Source organism: Episyrphus balteatus, chromosome 1 (genome assembly GCF_945859705.1).
Source record: "Episyrphus balteatus chromosome 1, idEpiBalt1.1, whole genome shotgun sequence".
Taxonomy (NCBI): domain Eukaryota; kingdom Metazoa; phylum Arthropoda; class Insecta; order Diptera; family Syrphidae; genus Episyrphus; species Episyrphus balteatus.
In genome coordinates, this window is record NC_079134.1 from 121604067 (window position 1) to 121620495 (window position 16429).

A 16429-nucleotide genomic window follows, 5' to 3' on the forward strand; every position below is an offset into this window, starting at 1 on the left:
AAAAAAAAAAAACACAAAAATCGAAAAAAATGTCACTTACCCCTTCTTTATCCACACGCTTCAATTGTTAAAAGAAAGCAAATAATGAACAAATGCAACCCAGTGAAGAGAATCATTGTGAATGAAAAGACAATTAGTTTGACGGTCTTTTTGGATGTCTTGCAAGCTTTTGACAAAATATGTTACGAATACCTATCACAAATTTATAATAATAAAAGTCCTGCTTGAAGGATTTAAAAAAAAATTGTCGTGTTAGTTCTGTAATTAGTATTCAAAGTCTATAGAAATAGTGGATGGGATACTACAAGGAAGCATTCTAGGTCCAAGTTGCTTACATGCGATATTACTCAAACAAAAAGATATACAGCTTTACTGACAACACCAAAAAATCTAAGATTAATTTGTAAAATACTCTTAATAATGTTAACGAATGGCAGATAACGCTTAAATAATAAATTAATTAATTTTTCGTACGACACCCCATAAAAAAGCAAGACTCATTCTTGTGTTAATTTGCAACAATGGTAATTTGCCGCCGGGTAAAAAACGAAGACGATGATCAGGTTGGTCCGAGAGCTAAAGCTTAAACTCTGGAACTGGAAGTATGAAAAACACATACAAAAAATACCGAGTCAAAGGCTTGAAACTCGAGCGTATTCACGCAAAAGCCCTAACCCTTTGAATTCCATTGAAATGCTCAGGCTCATGTATTTGAACGAAAATTTAGGAAGACGAGTAAAACATTTAAGTGGGATTTTACTTGCCCAATTTTCCACTTTTCCAGTCAACTTTCCAAAACAATTGCTGAAATTGCAAAGATTTTTTTTCGATAGCAAACCAATTTAGTCGCTACGTATCTGAACCTTTTTATTTTAAGATGTTGCTTTATTGCAGGCAAAGATGTTAAGTGTCAATGATCTGTAGCATCAGATGTCGCAGGAAGATGTGTGACATGGTTTCTGTTTTTTTTTATGAGGTGTCGTACAAAAACGTGTGACATGGCAGCTAACTGCATGAGCATTATGAGACATTAATTTGGCACCATTTTCATTGTTGTACGTCTTTGGTCCGAGTTCCAAATAATCTTGTCTCATATGTATATTGCTTTAAAGCTTATGCCAAGTTCCAGAAAGAACTTTTTCGTTACTATTTAAAATTGTCTATAAACTAAATTTTTTTTCGAAATTATGGTTTTAATCAAAATTTTGTTTTTGAATATTTTCTCTTTCAAAATCTCAAAATTGAAGTCCTAATCGTTTGATTTTCTGTGTCAAATTGTGTTGAAAATCAAAAATTTAATTTATTAACTATAATATTCTATCTAAATTACTCTCTTATTTAAAGGATATTTTTTTTTTTTATTATTTGTTAACATTATGAATAACAAATTATTTCTAATGTCGCCTCCGAAGTTTCGTAATCACATTATTTATTATTTTTTTAAATTTTTTTTTTTTTTCAAATATGAAGTAAGCATGTTAGCTGTGCAAAATATTTTATATGTAACGTACGTTTCTTTTCAAAAATTGTATAATAACTATAAATATTATTTTTAAAAAATGTACATATGTGTTGGGGAAATATGGTTTCCTCTGTTTATATATTACAATAAATATTAAAGTCTTTTAAGTCTGTAGAGATACAACAGTAAAATATTTTTTTTTTTTTGGTTTTAAATATAAAAGCTTAAACGTTAAATTACGAAATATGAAATGTACATCTTAACTTGTTTTTTGTTTTTTTTTTTGTTTGGTTTTATATAAAGTTAATTAATTTCACAAAAAAGAAAAAATTAAATATTATATAAATCTGCTTTTAAGCTATTAGGAAAATTTATTATATCCTTGTTATATTGATGGTATTAGATGGAGAATCTCTTCTCAATAAGTACCTTTTATCATTCTCTAAAGGAGATATTCCTCCATTTTGGTCCTCCATGTATTTTGACTCCTCTTCGGCTATTTTTTCTAAGAAACCTCCTGTAATAATGAGAGAAAAACAATTAAATTATATAGTTTATACTTTCATATGTTTTTATAAGATTTTTAAAACAGTTTTCAACGTTAGACTTCAAAAAATGTATAGTTACAAATGTTGCCGCCAATGTTCGTATATGTATGTATAATAATTTTTTTCAAATATTCTTTGAAGAAGAGGTCATGAAATATGTATGTATGTAAATAGAAATATTAATTGGCATACACATTTTAAAATTAAAGTGAAGATTGAAAGAAATGTTTGAGTTTGCATTGTGCAGACGGTGACCAATTTTTGAAAAACAAACTCAACAAAAAATAAACAGCTTCTCTTAACAAAAAAATATAAATTACTGTAGTGTGAACTAGTGAACGACATAGTGTACAAGAGTATTTAATTTACATATGTATAAGTAAACACCGCATTTTCAATACCATAATCTAATAGTTCCCCAAATTTTTACGAAAAATCTTAGGTACCTTTCAATTTTTAGAATCGCCTCAAAAAAATGGAATTTTTGGTGTTAAAAAGGAACATGAAAACAAACCGAATTCTTTTTGCGATTGTGTGTGTGTCATTTGACAACAAATTTTACACGAACGTCAAGCTGAAATCAAAACAATTTCTGTAAAATAAAACCAAAGGTTCCTTTGATCAATAATTTTGTTTATTTGCTTCGGTAATATTAATTTAATTTAATCCAAATCAATAGGAAATTGCAGATATTATTAAGATCTGAGTGCAGATGAAGTAAAAGGTTAATTATTTGGCCGTATGCTGTGGTTTTACAGAGAAAAAAATTTCCTGAAGATAATCACGAGAAGAAAAGTCACAGTAATTTGACTTTTTCACAAGAACTATGCCAAGAAAAATTATATTTTGATCGCACATTGTTTTTTTTTATTTATTTCATATTTTTCCGCAATAAAAACACGATATTCCATTATAATTTACTCTATATTTGAAGTTGGTATTCTCAAATAAACAAACAACACGAAATAATCTTTCAGCTTGACGTTTGAGAAATGTCAAATGTTCCAAGTGTGTGTGTGAATCCGTGTAAATCTCTCAAAAAAGAGGGATTAAAAAAAATTCGAATTCTGCTTCGTTTGAGGCGAATTTTTTTTCTATGGAACATGATTTTCAGAAAAAATTCGCTTCGAGATCGCCGAAAATTCGATTTTTGCATTGAAAGGAATTCGACATTAAAATCATCGATATGACTTTGAGATCAATCGCAGTTTTCGTTATGTTCGGGCTTGTGGGGCATCCGCCATTTTGAAACTTTTAATACCTTGAAAACGACAAGTCGCACACAGAATTTTAAAGCACCTTTTTTGATTGAAAATAAATACTTTTATTTTATAACTTCCTTTCTCCTTTACAACAACCCTGTGAGAGTCAATTTCCAATCATACAAATATTGGAATATGAATTCACCTTTTGAGGATAGGAATAACCCACAAACTGCACTACTTAGTACTTGTACTAAAAATAGTAGGTATTCAAAACATTTTCGATTTCGATGAAGTTCTTTTGGTTATTATTTGGCTTACAGAAATGGTATTCCCTTGAGTCTTTTCGGCACCATTGTCAACTGAAACTAATATTGCTTCTTGTTATCCTTTATGGGAAATTTTTAAAGCTTTATACGATGATACATAGTTTTTGCAACAATTTTCTTTAAGGGCTTAAATCATCGGGTCATATATAGGGTGTCCCACAGTCACCGCTCCAAATGAAAGCCATGGGTTCCTGAGGTCATTTTAAGTCGAAAAACTTAAGAGGTAATTCTCTCGTTTTCTTCCCGTTTTCGAGTTATGCTGGTTTTTATGATTTTTGCTCTCTTTTCCCTTGTCAAACTACGACTGATCCAAAAGATTTTTTTTACAACCAATCAAGAATTTATTACAGAAACTTTTTTTGCTGCGGACAATCGTTTCTCCGCAAAATTTGCATCAAACCAAATTTTCTTCGTTTTTTAAGTTGTTTTTTTTTTTTCACTTTTTGTTTTATGTTTGTTACCTCATAACTTTGGACTGGGTGAACCAATTTTGATAATTCTTTTTGTATTCGAAAGCTGGGGCCTGCAGTGTGGGGCCTGGAGAATCGGTGAAAAAACCATAAAACCAAGTTTCGGTCAATAGAAGTCGTATTTGTTTTTTGATTGTTCACAATAATCTTAATTTTCATAAAAAAAAAACAATTTTTTTTAACTTTAGAGGTCAGAGTATTTTTAATTACGGTGATTTGAAAAGAAATATTATCAAAATTGGAGCTGCTCAGTCCGTTTTTATTAAAGCCTTAGTTACTCTACTATTTAGTGTTCGTATATAGTTAGCAATCAAAGTTGAACATTTGGAAAATATAACAAAACGTAATCAAAATAATTATGAAGAGAATAATGGTCGATTTCATAAACATTTAACAGACTTTTAAAATACTAAATTACTTTTTTTTGTAAAACACACTTTATATTAGGATGTTAAAGCCTGATAAATATTTAAAACGGCTTAATGAATTTGGCCATAAGTCTTTATAAAAGTTTAGATGGCCACCGTAACAATGCTTTGTGAAATTTTAAAATAAATCTAGTAATTGTAAAATAAACTAGGTACAAGGATATATTCTGAAGTAACCAAAAAATATTGAGAAAAAAAAAACAGAAATGTAATAAAAACTGTGTTATCGAGTCAAAAATGTATGTTTAATGTACATTTATGTGGGTAATTCAAAGCTTCGCACATAGGCTTGTTAAAAATTACTATTAAACCTAGCTAAAATAAGCTATATTAAAGTCCATAACTAGCACTTTTTTTAATCCTATATTTCCTTCAGCTGATACTTGGCACTTTTGACTTACTTGCTCTACCCCAAAATAGAAGCAGGAAAATTTGAATTAAATTGTACTGGAAAACTTCATAGATTACAAAATGATAGATTGTAGAAAAATTTGGGGTAGAGTTTTTTTTTATTATACTACGCAAATACTTTTCAGATCTTTTCTATGTGAAACAGATTCATTAAATACTTTTCGGATCTTTTCCATGTGAACAGATCCATGAAATAGAGCTTTGATTTTAAATCTCCAAGCAATTGACAATTGAATCTTATTAACTAAAACATAAAACAACAAACACAAAAAGTCGAAAGACAACATCAATAGAACATAACAAAAAACACTCCTTAACTTTGACTGCAGCGACATTAATCGGACAAGTACGATGAAGCAATATAAGCGCACTGATAGGTAAGGATCTCGTTGATTAACTTTCTCTCAAAAATTGATTAAGACGAGTCGAGTTTCTGCTTTTGATCATAGAATTAACAAGTTTTAGTAGCTCTTTTGAGAGTTTCGAGATATGACCAATGTTAATATGAAACTTTTACAGTCACAAATCTTGCCCTTAACTGAAAATTAGAAACAATTTGAAACAAGAAAAAAAAAAACGTTTCACCGAACAAAAAAGAAGTAAACCGTATAATCCAAAGAAATGGAGTTGCATCAGGCTATAGAGTATATTTTATGGAGCTTCTAACTTATCCTCTTTTTCCAAATAAGAAAGTTTTCCGATAACTTTAGAAGGTATAAAGTGGGCAGCATACAAAACGACAACGCAACAATTTAAAATAAGAAACAAAACTAGAGATCCACTTTTGCTTACCAAATAAACAGATCTGGATATATTTTTTGCTTTCATCAATTAACCAATAATGCCAATAAAGTGGTTCTTTAGAGTACATAATATACCTACAACAACCATTATGGACCACTTTCTCGATTTAAAGTTCTTCAGCCTAAACTTCATATAACCGGGTACCTAGTAAAGTTTAAATATTGAATGTAATTATTTTGCAAAAACATCTATCTCACCTGTATCAACGGGCATATCATTGTCACAAGATTCTCCAATTATCGTATTGCTTGATATATCATTTATATTTCGGGCAGAATTTTGTTGTAATGCAACAGCCTTTCTAGTATGACGTGTTGTTAAAACACCTGTTTCAACATCGCGCTCCAAGCGATGTCCGGAACGAGATCTTGTTAGTTGACGCTGAACATAATCTTCAAGATCTTCTTCCTCTTTGCGGCTAATAACACAATTGAGGACTAAAAGAAATATACCTAGACCTAAAGAGAATAGTCCAGTACACGTAACTTCATTCCACCAAGCATTTGTTGGTCCTGCAATAAAAAAAAAAACTCCACAAAATTAATTTCCATTGCGGTTTTTTTGGAAATAAGGCAAGTATTCAATCGGAAAAAGGAAATTCTAAAAAAATAAAAATGAAATAAACTTCTGTGGTAGATGTTAAAAACGATAGGGATTTGTGGAACCGAGTTTTTATGTTTTTCATCACTGTAATTTTGTATATACTTTTTATATAATGCATAAGTTACATATGGTTCCAACAGTAAAAAGTTGAAAAAAAAAAATAAAAAAAAAAAAATAATAAAAAAAAACACGTATACACCACAGTGACCATACTTTATTTTTCATTTATCTTTAAGTCCTACAACATTGTGGCCTTAAAGTAAAAAGGATAAAGAAATGTGGTTATTAAATCGAAAATCTAACAGTAGACTTTTGTTGAATTCTACTAGACAAGAAAAACTGATTAAGTTCGATATTTTTTGAATCCTTGACCTAGAAATAGCTTTTGAGAAATGAGAACGAATGAAATCGGCTAAATTCTTGGGAATTGCATTATTACGACCTTAGATCTTATAAGTACATAATAGTGAAAATTGTTGTCAAAAATAAATTCTACTAGTATATACAATAAACTTACAACAAGAATTAGTACTTGACTATTTTTCTTACCAAAAACATTCCATGAAGTTGCGTCATCGGGAATTATTCCAGCTCCAAGTAAGAAAATTCCAAATACAACGAATACAACACCAATATGAAGCATTCCAATACTGGTAACCACCTATGGAAAAATCACATAATTTTTAAAAATATTTAATGTGTATAAATAATGTATTTTTTTTTTAATTTTTAACTACCTGAATAAAGGTAGTTGTAAAATAAATTGTAAAATGAATTTCTTGTGAAAATTATTGCAAAATTTACAGTTAAAGGTAAAATTATTGTAACAGGAATGTTTTAACTATATCTTACGGCCATATTATTCACTAGTTTAAAAAATACATCTGGATGTAAAGAAATTGAAATGTCAAAAATAAATCCAAATAGGTACATGATATTCACTATCACACAGACAAAAGAAAAAGTCATTTTTAACTATTTTTTAACTATTTTCATAGTTAAAATCGAGATAACTATTTTTCATTTGGATTTATTTTTGACATTTAACAATTTTACATCCAGAGGTCTCCAAAGTTACGTATTGAGGAGAAGACTCAGAAAACAAACATACAGGGTGTCCGGTAGAAAATGGATAAGCCGGAAATGGCTGATAGGTGCACTTTTGACTGTTCTGAAACCGAATAGAAAAAGTTTCTATCGCAACCAGTTTCGAAAATATTAGCTTTTTTTCGTTCAGTGTACTTTAAATTTCATCAACTTACGTTTTCTTTAACCACATCCACGAATGAATGAATTTTATATTATATATATAGTACTTAAATCTGCTTTGAGCTACTTTTTCAATATAGCAAAAGTAGTTTTAAGCACCAAGCAGTAGATAAATGTTCCCAAAGGAACGCAGCTAATATCCTTCATAAAGCCAAACCTAAAAATTCAAATTGTTTTTTTAAGATCGTGACAAAGCCCTTAATTTGATTTTGGGAATTTTAAGAATTGTATTCATTTGATTTGAGTAGTTAAAAACAGATAATATTTGCCTAAACACAGTGAAATTTTTAAAATATTTGTGTGCTTGGAATATGGTAAAAAGGTATACAAAAATGATAAGGAAAAATGCATCTTTACCTGAGTCTCGAGCATTTCGGTGCCAGCTTTACCAGATGTTTTATAATGATTGTGCCTTCTTTTGACAGATCCATTTGGGGAATGAAGTGTGTCACCACTATCAGAACTTTGGGTGCTGTAGCGCCTTCCACGTGCTCGTTTTTGCTCATCTCTACGCTTGCGTTGCCTTTTAATGGCCAAAGCAGAATGAATTCCAACCGAGTGCATTATGATACCTGTAAGAATTTTTTTTCAATAAAATTTGTTTTTTCGTTTTTAATTTTATACATGTATTTGTATATACAACAACAATAACATACACAAAATAAAGTCTTTTTTCCTTAGGCCCATTTCACACATAGCCGGCGACCGTCTTACCGGCCCAGGAAGCCGGTTTTTCTTCATACGTTTTCAATTTAATCGTGTCAAGACGCCCATAAGAACGTAAGCAAGCGGCTATCCGGGCCGTTTATCAGGTTCCCGGATATGTGTGAAAAGGGCCTTATTCATTGCAACCTCTTAAAGTTAAAACCTTTTAAAGATTTTGCTTTTATTTTGAAACAAATTTTAACTAGGTAGGGGAGAGGTGCGGACAGTGAGATACCCTTTTTTTAAATTGGTATATCTTAGAATGTTTTCAAGATAGCTAAACAAAACTTTGAGGACAGTTAAAGGCACATTTTATCTTAATGTTGCAAAAAAACTTGTAGTTAAAGAATGAATGAGAGCATCACATTTTACTTAAATGTACAAAAAGTCAAAACGTCTCACTGTTTGCAAGGGGTGCGATCAGTGAGACATTCTTAGTTGAAACAAAAAATTTACGAAAACGTCAAATAATTAGATAATTGACAAGTATATAAATAATTAATTTATGTTACTTTAACCCATTTTTTCAAATAAAAATAACAAAAAGCCCAACAAAAAATGAAAGAAAAAACACTTCGAAATCATATTGAACATTCTAAAATAATAGATTTTTTTAAAAACTATATGTCTCACTGTTTGCTTTTTAAAAATCTTATATCTCACTGTTTGCTTTTACATAATGTCTCACTGTTTACTTTTTGTCATTTTTTCGGAAAAATATAAAATTATAAAAAACGAGAAGGAATTCTAATTACATGATATTTTTTTATGAAAGAACATATAAATATAATACATATGTAAAAAAAGTTCTCTCCACTAACCAGATTTTTTTGTGTTATACACACTTTTTATAACACTCCAAAAACTACTTTCACCTGATTTTGTATGATATTTTACGGTGTAGGGAAATGGACAGCTTTAATTAAGTCGGCACAAAATTAAAAGACGCAGACGGGGAAATAAACGTTTTGACCCAAACTAGCGTTACTGTGCTTATTTTCAGAAAAGAGAAAAATGGATTGTCTCACTGTTTGCACTGTCTCACTGCAAACAGTGAATGAATGTGTCTGGTGTCTCTATAGAAGCAAATGAGGGTTTTGACCTGGACAATAATGAAAATTCCATGAAAGCCGTTTATTTAAAAATGCGCTAATATTGTCCCTCTTATTTCTAGAAAAATATAAGCTAAAAATATACTCTTAGAAAAAATGCATTTACACCAAATTGTATTCATTATCAATTTTTCTTTTAACTTACAAAATAAAATGCACGACTGGGTCGCACGTAATTGCTTTTGCAGTTCAAAGCACTTTTATGTTAGTTTACTTGTAGATTTTAAGAGATGCCTCTATACAGTGTGATTCAGGAGTAATGTGCCAAAAAGCTAGAGCGTGTAGGTTAGGTCGAGACAAGAAAAAAATCGTATGTGAGGGGGAGTCTATTCCCCCTCGTTTAGCGGGAAGGGCAATTTAAAAAAAAGTTGACTTTTTTTGGAAAAAAATTATTAAAAATCATATATATACTTACAATAACGTGCTATACCTTTTTGTAAAGCTTAAACCCTAGTCTTTTAAAAAAGATTTAAACAAAGCCATTTTATGGCACAGTTTTTGAAAAATTAATTTTTAAAATCAAAATTTTGAAAAAAAAATTGGAAAAAAAATTTTAACCTAATTTTGTCAAAATTTTATGTAATTAGGTACTAATTTAGTTTTTAAAATTCGATGCTCTTGTTTATTTTTAAACAAAAGCAGAAAACCAAATTTAAAATTATTTTGTCATTTTCGAGAAATTAACAAAAAACCAAAACTACTTTTTTCTAAAAACCTCTTTATTTTCTGTTTTTACGTGGCTGGACTTGTTGATAAATTAATTTATGAAACATTAACCATTCGTCAAATATATTTTAAACATTCAGACTAAAAAAAGAATACAATAAAGTGATATAGTATTGGATTAACCCTGAATTGATCAACTTTTTTCATTGATAACACCTGAAAACTTAACTGAGAATTTTTCTTACTATGTCTGGGGTGCTCGCCCCCCATGGATTCTAGCTCTAAGGGACATAAGGCAGTAAAATTGTTTTATTTTAATGAAAAACAATGAAAAAAATGCTTGCGCAAGCAGTTCAAAATAAAATAAAATGCACGACTGGGGTCGCACGTACTTGCTCTTGCAGTTCAAAGCAATTTTATGTTAGTCTACTTGTAGATTTTAAAAGCTGGCACTAAAACAAAACAAAATTGATATTTGGGGAAGAGCCGACATTTAGGGCAAAATTTTGTTAAATGAAAAAATTTTTTTTTGTTATTTGACTTTTTTGAGAAAAAATAAAAATGCAGTTTTATTGCCACTGCTTTAAATATTACGTATACAAAGTTTAATCAAAATCGTTAGAGCCGTTTTCGAGAAATTCGCAATATCGTATTTTTTTGTATGGGTGGTATACGTTCTAAACGAGATATAAAAAAACAAAAAAAAAACCAACTTTCAGAATTCCATAAAAATCATCTGTACCAAATTTGAAGAAAATCCGTCCACCCGTTTAAGCTGTGGAAATGTGTACAGATGGACGCACAACCGCACAGACGCACAGACGCACGGACGGAATTGCGAGACCCACTTTTTCGGAATTCTCCATCATCGTAATGTTGGTTTTGATTAAAACCTCAATTTTTTTTTTCGACACGAAACCAATACTTGCCCTATAGATACGGTGACCATATTTCTGGAAGCGAAACCCGGGACAAATAAAAAATTCGTTGGATCGTTTTGAAAATATTGATTTTTCAAAAAAATTAAATTTTTTTAAATGAGTTTTCATAATTTTTCTTTATTTTGATATCAAGATTTCCTTAACTATTTTATGGGAGCGGATTTGTTGAAATCGTTTAAGTCGTTTACGAAGTCAGAAATCAAGAAAATGGTTTTATAATAATGTCTGTTAATAACTCCTAAAAAAAATTTATTTTTTTAATCAAAATCGGGAGAGCTGCTTTTTAACATTTTAATTTTATTTTAAATGATTTTGAAATTTTATGATCTTTAACACAACTTTTAACATGTTCTTTATTTGAAAACATTTTACCTAGTGTAGCAACTGACAAACAGAAGCTGGAACTTAATAATTGACGAACATTAAAAAAAAACTAAAGCCTACTCTAGATGCGAAACGAAAATTCTCATACAAAACCAGCACAAAATTTTGCTTTCGTTTCACAGTACGCAGCTTACGTAATGAAATTCTTACCTGTGCTAGAATATATGGAGATTTTTCAATCGTTTGTCACTCCCATTTATTTGTCCAGGCAATTTTTCTAGCAGCGAAAGTTTTTTTGATTTTGGAGACTTAGAACAATTTTCGTTTTGCTTCAGCTGCGTACTATGCTTAATGCTTTATCCGAAAAATTAGAAAAATTTAAATTTCCAGCCACTGTTTTCTTGTTTTCCGTACAAAGTATTTAAAATATTGAATACAAAAATCAGAGAATGTCCAAATACGGGACAATCACGGGACAAATAACGAAATACGGGACGCTTATACGTCCCGGGTTTCTTAAATAAAAACCAGGGACAAGCTGTAGAAATACGGGACAGTCCCGGGTAAACCGGGACGGATGGTCACCGTACCTATAGAGCAAGTAAAAAAGGACTTTTTAAATCATATTCTTTGATTTTCAAAGGTTTCAAGAGAATCATTCTTTCCTAGATAACATTTGAATTCTTTTCCTTCGTATTTGCCTTTTCTTGTCATCGATTTATCTTTTGGATGTAGGTAAATTACACTGGTGAACAAAATTAAACTTTTTTTTTGTTACAGAAACCAAGGTATACTTTTCTATAGGATTTTGGTGTGCTGAGCTCAAATCCGAAGTCAAAAAAATTCTATCACATCACGTTTTTGAGATAATCCCGTTAGAAAATCGAAAATGCCGCTTTTTACCAGTTTTCGAGATTATTTCTTAGCTTTTGGTTATTTGTTTTAAATAAATTTGTAACGGTTTCTAATATAACTAAATGTTGTCTTTCTAAATCCGTTTAAATCTTTTAAATATCTCTTATCTTCTTTGAGAAATCTGAAATTGAAATCAACGTGTTTGGTATATCTCATGTTTATTTACTTTTAATAGCGAATCTCGAAAAGTTCTTTGCCAATCGCTTTCAAATTTTGACACAACGTTCCATTTAGAATCTTGCAAGTTTTTATATTTGCGAAGGTGGTGAATCGTAGTGAGATACATCAAAGCGTGACCGTGTCAGATACTTATACTTAATAATTACTAGTGAGAAAAATATAATTTTTTTCTTGTTAAAAACCAGATAAGAACTTGCTGGAATGTAAATGAAACGTTGTGTCAAAATTTGAAAGCGATTGGCAAAGAACATTTCGAGATTTACTATTAAAAGCAAATAAATATGAGATATACCAAACACGTTGATTTCAATTTCAGATTTCTCAAAGAAGATAAGAGGTTTTTAAAAGATTTAAACGGATTTAGAAAGACAAGATTTAGTTCTATTAGAAACCGTTACAAATTTATTTAAAACAAATAACCAAAAGCTAAGAAATAATCTCGAAAACTGGTAAAAAAGCGGCATTTTCGATTTTCTAACGGGATTATCTCAAAAACGTGATGTGGTAGAATTGTTCTGACTTCGGATTCGAGCTCAACACCCAAAAAACCTATAGAAAAGTATATCTTGGTGTCTGTAACAAAAACTTTGTTGACCAGTGTTATTAATTTGTATTCAATTTTCACTAAGAAATTGCGATTTTATTAATAAATGCAGCAAAATATGAAAGTGTTCTTGCATTTATTCAGATAAAAACCTGTCTGTTAGAAATTTTATCTGACTTTTTTGAGTTATTGGAGTATGCTTTTGAAAATTATCATTTTTGTCAAAAAAAAAAAAACAAAACCGACTTCTATGGAACGAAACTTGGATTTATGGTTTTCTCATGGATTCTCATGGATTCTATAGAACTGGACAAAATTGAAATGAGACCACACTGCAGGCACCAGCATTCGAATGCAAAAAGAATTATCAAAATTAGTTCACACAGTCCAAAGTGATGAACATAAAAAAAATATATGTAGACGAGTTGATAACTTTTCTTCTTTTTGGAAGCCGATTAAAAAGGAGGACGTTCTCAATTCGTCTGTTTTTTGTTTATGTTTGTTACCTCAGAAATTTCGACTGAGTAAACCGATTTTGATGATTCTTTTTGTAATTGAAAGCTGGTATAATAGTAATAGGGACCAAACGTCCCATATCCATAAAAAAACCATAAATCCAATTTTCAATCCATAGAAGTGGGTTTTGTTATTTTTTTTATAAAAAGGATTTATTGGAAGTTGGTTAAAAACTAGAATTAAGCGTAGAATACAGGCTCTTTAAAAATGTATGTATGTATGTATATGAAACTTATAACTGTAAGTGTTGCCGTTGTTTTCAAAAAAAATTTAAATTTTATGTCATTCTTCTATAAATTGCCCACCTCTCCCCCCCCCCCCCCCCTTCCCCTCTCATATTATTTAACTCCTATACAAAAAAATATTTTTCACCACAAAAGCTATTGTATTGTTCGCCGGATGCCGGCCGGGGTTGTGAAGCAAATCAATAGCGAGAACAAAAAATCAAGTCATATTGCCTCTGTAGACAGTAGACTAGCTAAGGTCATATTTTTTGTTTTATGTGAATTGCTTCGAACACGCAAGTGGGACAGGACAAATAGATGTAAGTTGAGTGACTACCGGCTTTGTGTAAGGTCATCCTCATGTTAAGCAATACCGGCTCTCTAAACGGTCACCGGTTATATGTAAAATGGGCTTTTTACTAAGGTATGCGGTTCTGAAAATAATTAATGTATCTAAATCGGTTGATTTAACTGTTTGTTACTAAGCGAAACGAATTTATAGCAAAAGGTGAATTGACATACCCGCTCTCTAATTCAGAAGAAAAACGACAAATAAATTTGTAAGGCTCTATTTATAAAAGACAAAGGAATTTTTGAAAAAAAAAACGTTTTGTTTTGTCCTTAATTAAGTTTTTTTCATTTGCTTAAAATAATAATAAGCTTTTCAGCCCAGCCGTTTAAATTCAAAACACTCCCATTATTCAGCATTAACATTATAAGTACATAATTATGATGGGTGGGTATACCTAAGGCTCCAATATTTAAACGCTTTCTATTGTTATGGGGAGTAAGAAACTGCTCTTTTCGTTTGAAGAACAAAAAGATGTACATATGTACCTATGTTAAGTTTGAAAACTGCTTCATATGCATATGTAGGTTGTAGGTAGAGTAGTTATAGTTTTCCAAGTTATTAAATTTATTTCATAATTGCGCATGTGAACCAATGGATCAACAGTTGAATTCGTCTTAAATTCGTTCTCATGATTAAACCTTTATAAATCATTCTTTTTTGATGCGTGACAATTTTCCTATAAAGCTTTTACCAAAACCAAATAAGAAAATACTGTTATTGACTAAGCACTTTCCCTTTATCTAAATAGCTTAAATAAAATCTTCAATCTATAGAAAATAATCTGGGTCGATCTTGTAGGTAAATTTACAAAAAAAAAAAAAATCCTGAATGAGCAACAAAACAAAGTACCTCTTATTCCATCAATGCTTTCAGTTTAGCATATTTAAATGACTGTGGGTCAAAAGCTCAGATACTTATTTACTGAAACTTCATTGCACCTTAATTGTACTATAATCTTCTCATAGATAGATTTAAAAACAAACTTTAATATCCCTCTTTAATTTCATGTTTTATTTATTGCGATTTACTTATTTATATATATTTTTTTCTTTAAAAATTTAAAATTTATAAAATAATTATAAGAAATATAGATTTTGTTTAAAATAAATAATTAAAACAATTTTTTTGTCTCTCTGTTTAACAAAAAATTATTATTGTTAACGCTAGCTCCTTTTATTGAAAGGAAAATAAAAAAAAAATGAATAGCACATAAAAAATAGTATTTAGTCCAAAAATTTAAAAATTAAAAATATCTATATTATTATTAATAAAAGGTAGATTAAAAGAGGTATACTGAATATATAGACAGATACCTACCTTCTAAATTGCCTCTGTTTTATTTAAACTTTTATTTTTGTTTTGTATTTAAATTTCCTATATTCAACTACACAATTCACTAATTGAAAAATTGGTTGTTTTATTGATAGCCATGAAGTTTAATTTATTCACTAAATTAATTCATATTTCGATTTTTTTTTATTTTAAACATTGTTCTGCACAACAAGAGCAATTAAAATTGCAAAACAAAAAAATACCACTGAATCATTTTCCTATGAAAATTCAATAATCTGAAAAATCAGGACATACGAGGAGCTTTTAAGTTTTAAGTTTGGATATTGTATGTGTATGGAAAAGTTTCATCACAAGGAACCACCGATGATATTTTATTCCTGTCGAAAAAATCGACCATAATCGCATTAAATTTTTTCTTTTGTCACTAATATACTGATAAATATGAAATACTTAATAATATATGCACGATGTAGAATTAAAAACGGAATATATGCCTACATATATAAAAAAAAAATTATTTATTTATCGCAACGATTTATGTAGTTTAATAAAGTGTTTTGTTCTACAGGAATAGAAGGCTACGACTAAAAGACATGTTGTGTGTCACACTAACTGTTTCTATGCGCCGCGCAACTAATGATGTCCTTTTACTTCCATAGTACCTACCTTTGAAAAAGATACGGATACAGGGTGGATGGTGTTGAGTTAGGTATTAGCATTCAATTTAAGCATTTCTAAAATTCCCTACGAATTTCGTGCAAAATTCCTAAACATTGGTGATACGAAACTCTTAAGAATTTTTGAGATAGTAGTGCAGTAAAATTGGGTGGCATGAACTTGCTTTTATAGTTCAAGTTGCATATAATTTAAAACATAGTATATTAAAGTTTGGTAAATATAAATTAGAAAACAAAAATTGATAAAAAATAAAGATCAAGGAAAAAAATATCGTCTTAAATTATTTGAGCTGCGAAAAAAGCACTGAACTTCATTTTTATTATTGGTTTAAAAAAAAATAATTTTCCATTTTTTAGTCATTTTTAATAGAAATCTTAAGTCAAAATTAAAAAAAAACATCTCATCTCGTTTTTCAAAATTGATTTTTCAAAAAAAATGTATAAAAATGTTTTT

The 16429-nt window shown here is 29.8% G+C and overlaps 1 protein-coding gene across 2 annotated transcripts; it reads right to left on the minus strand.

Annotated features, from left to right (window-relative positions):
* Window positions 1-727: 727 nt before the first annotated feature.
* LOC129905942 (uncharacterized) lies at window positions 728-15892 on the minus strand. 2 transcript variants are annotated; one of them, XR_008770678.1, is made up of 6 exons: window positions 15323-15892; window positions 7884-8098; window positions 6807-6918; window positions 5852-6166; window positions 5643-5798; window positions 1867-1979 (listed from the first exon to the last, which is right to left on the minus strand). XR_008770678.1 is itself a non-coding variant. In XM_055981566.1 (5 exons), the coding sequence occupies exons 2-5, from the start codon at window positions 8088-8090 to the stop codon at window positions 1837-1839; spliced, it is 777 nt and encodes a 258-aa protein (XP_055837541.1). In that variant the 5' UTR covers window positions 8091-8098; window positions 15323-15890; the 3' UTR covers window positions 728-1836. The 2 variants fall into 2 exon arrangements, 1 of the variants encoding a protein (XP_055837541.1); XM_055981566.1 differs by lacking the exon at window positions 5643-5798 and having other exon boundaries at window positions 728-1979; window positions 15323-15890.
* Window positions 15893-16429: the final 537 nt, after the last annotated feature.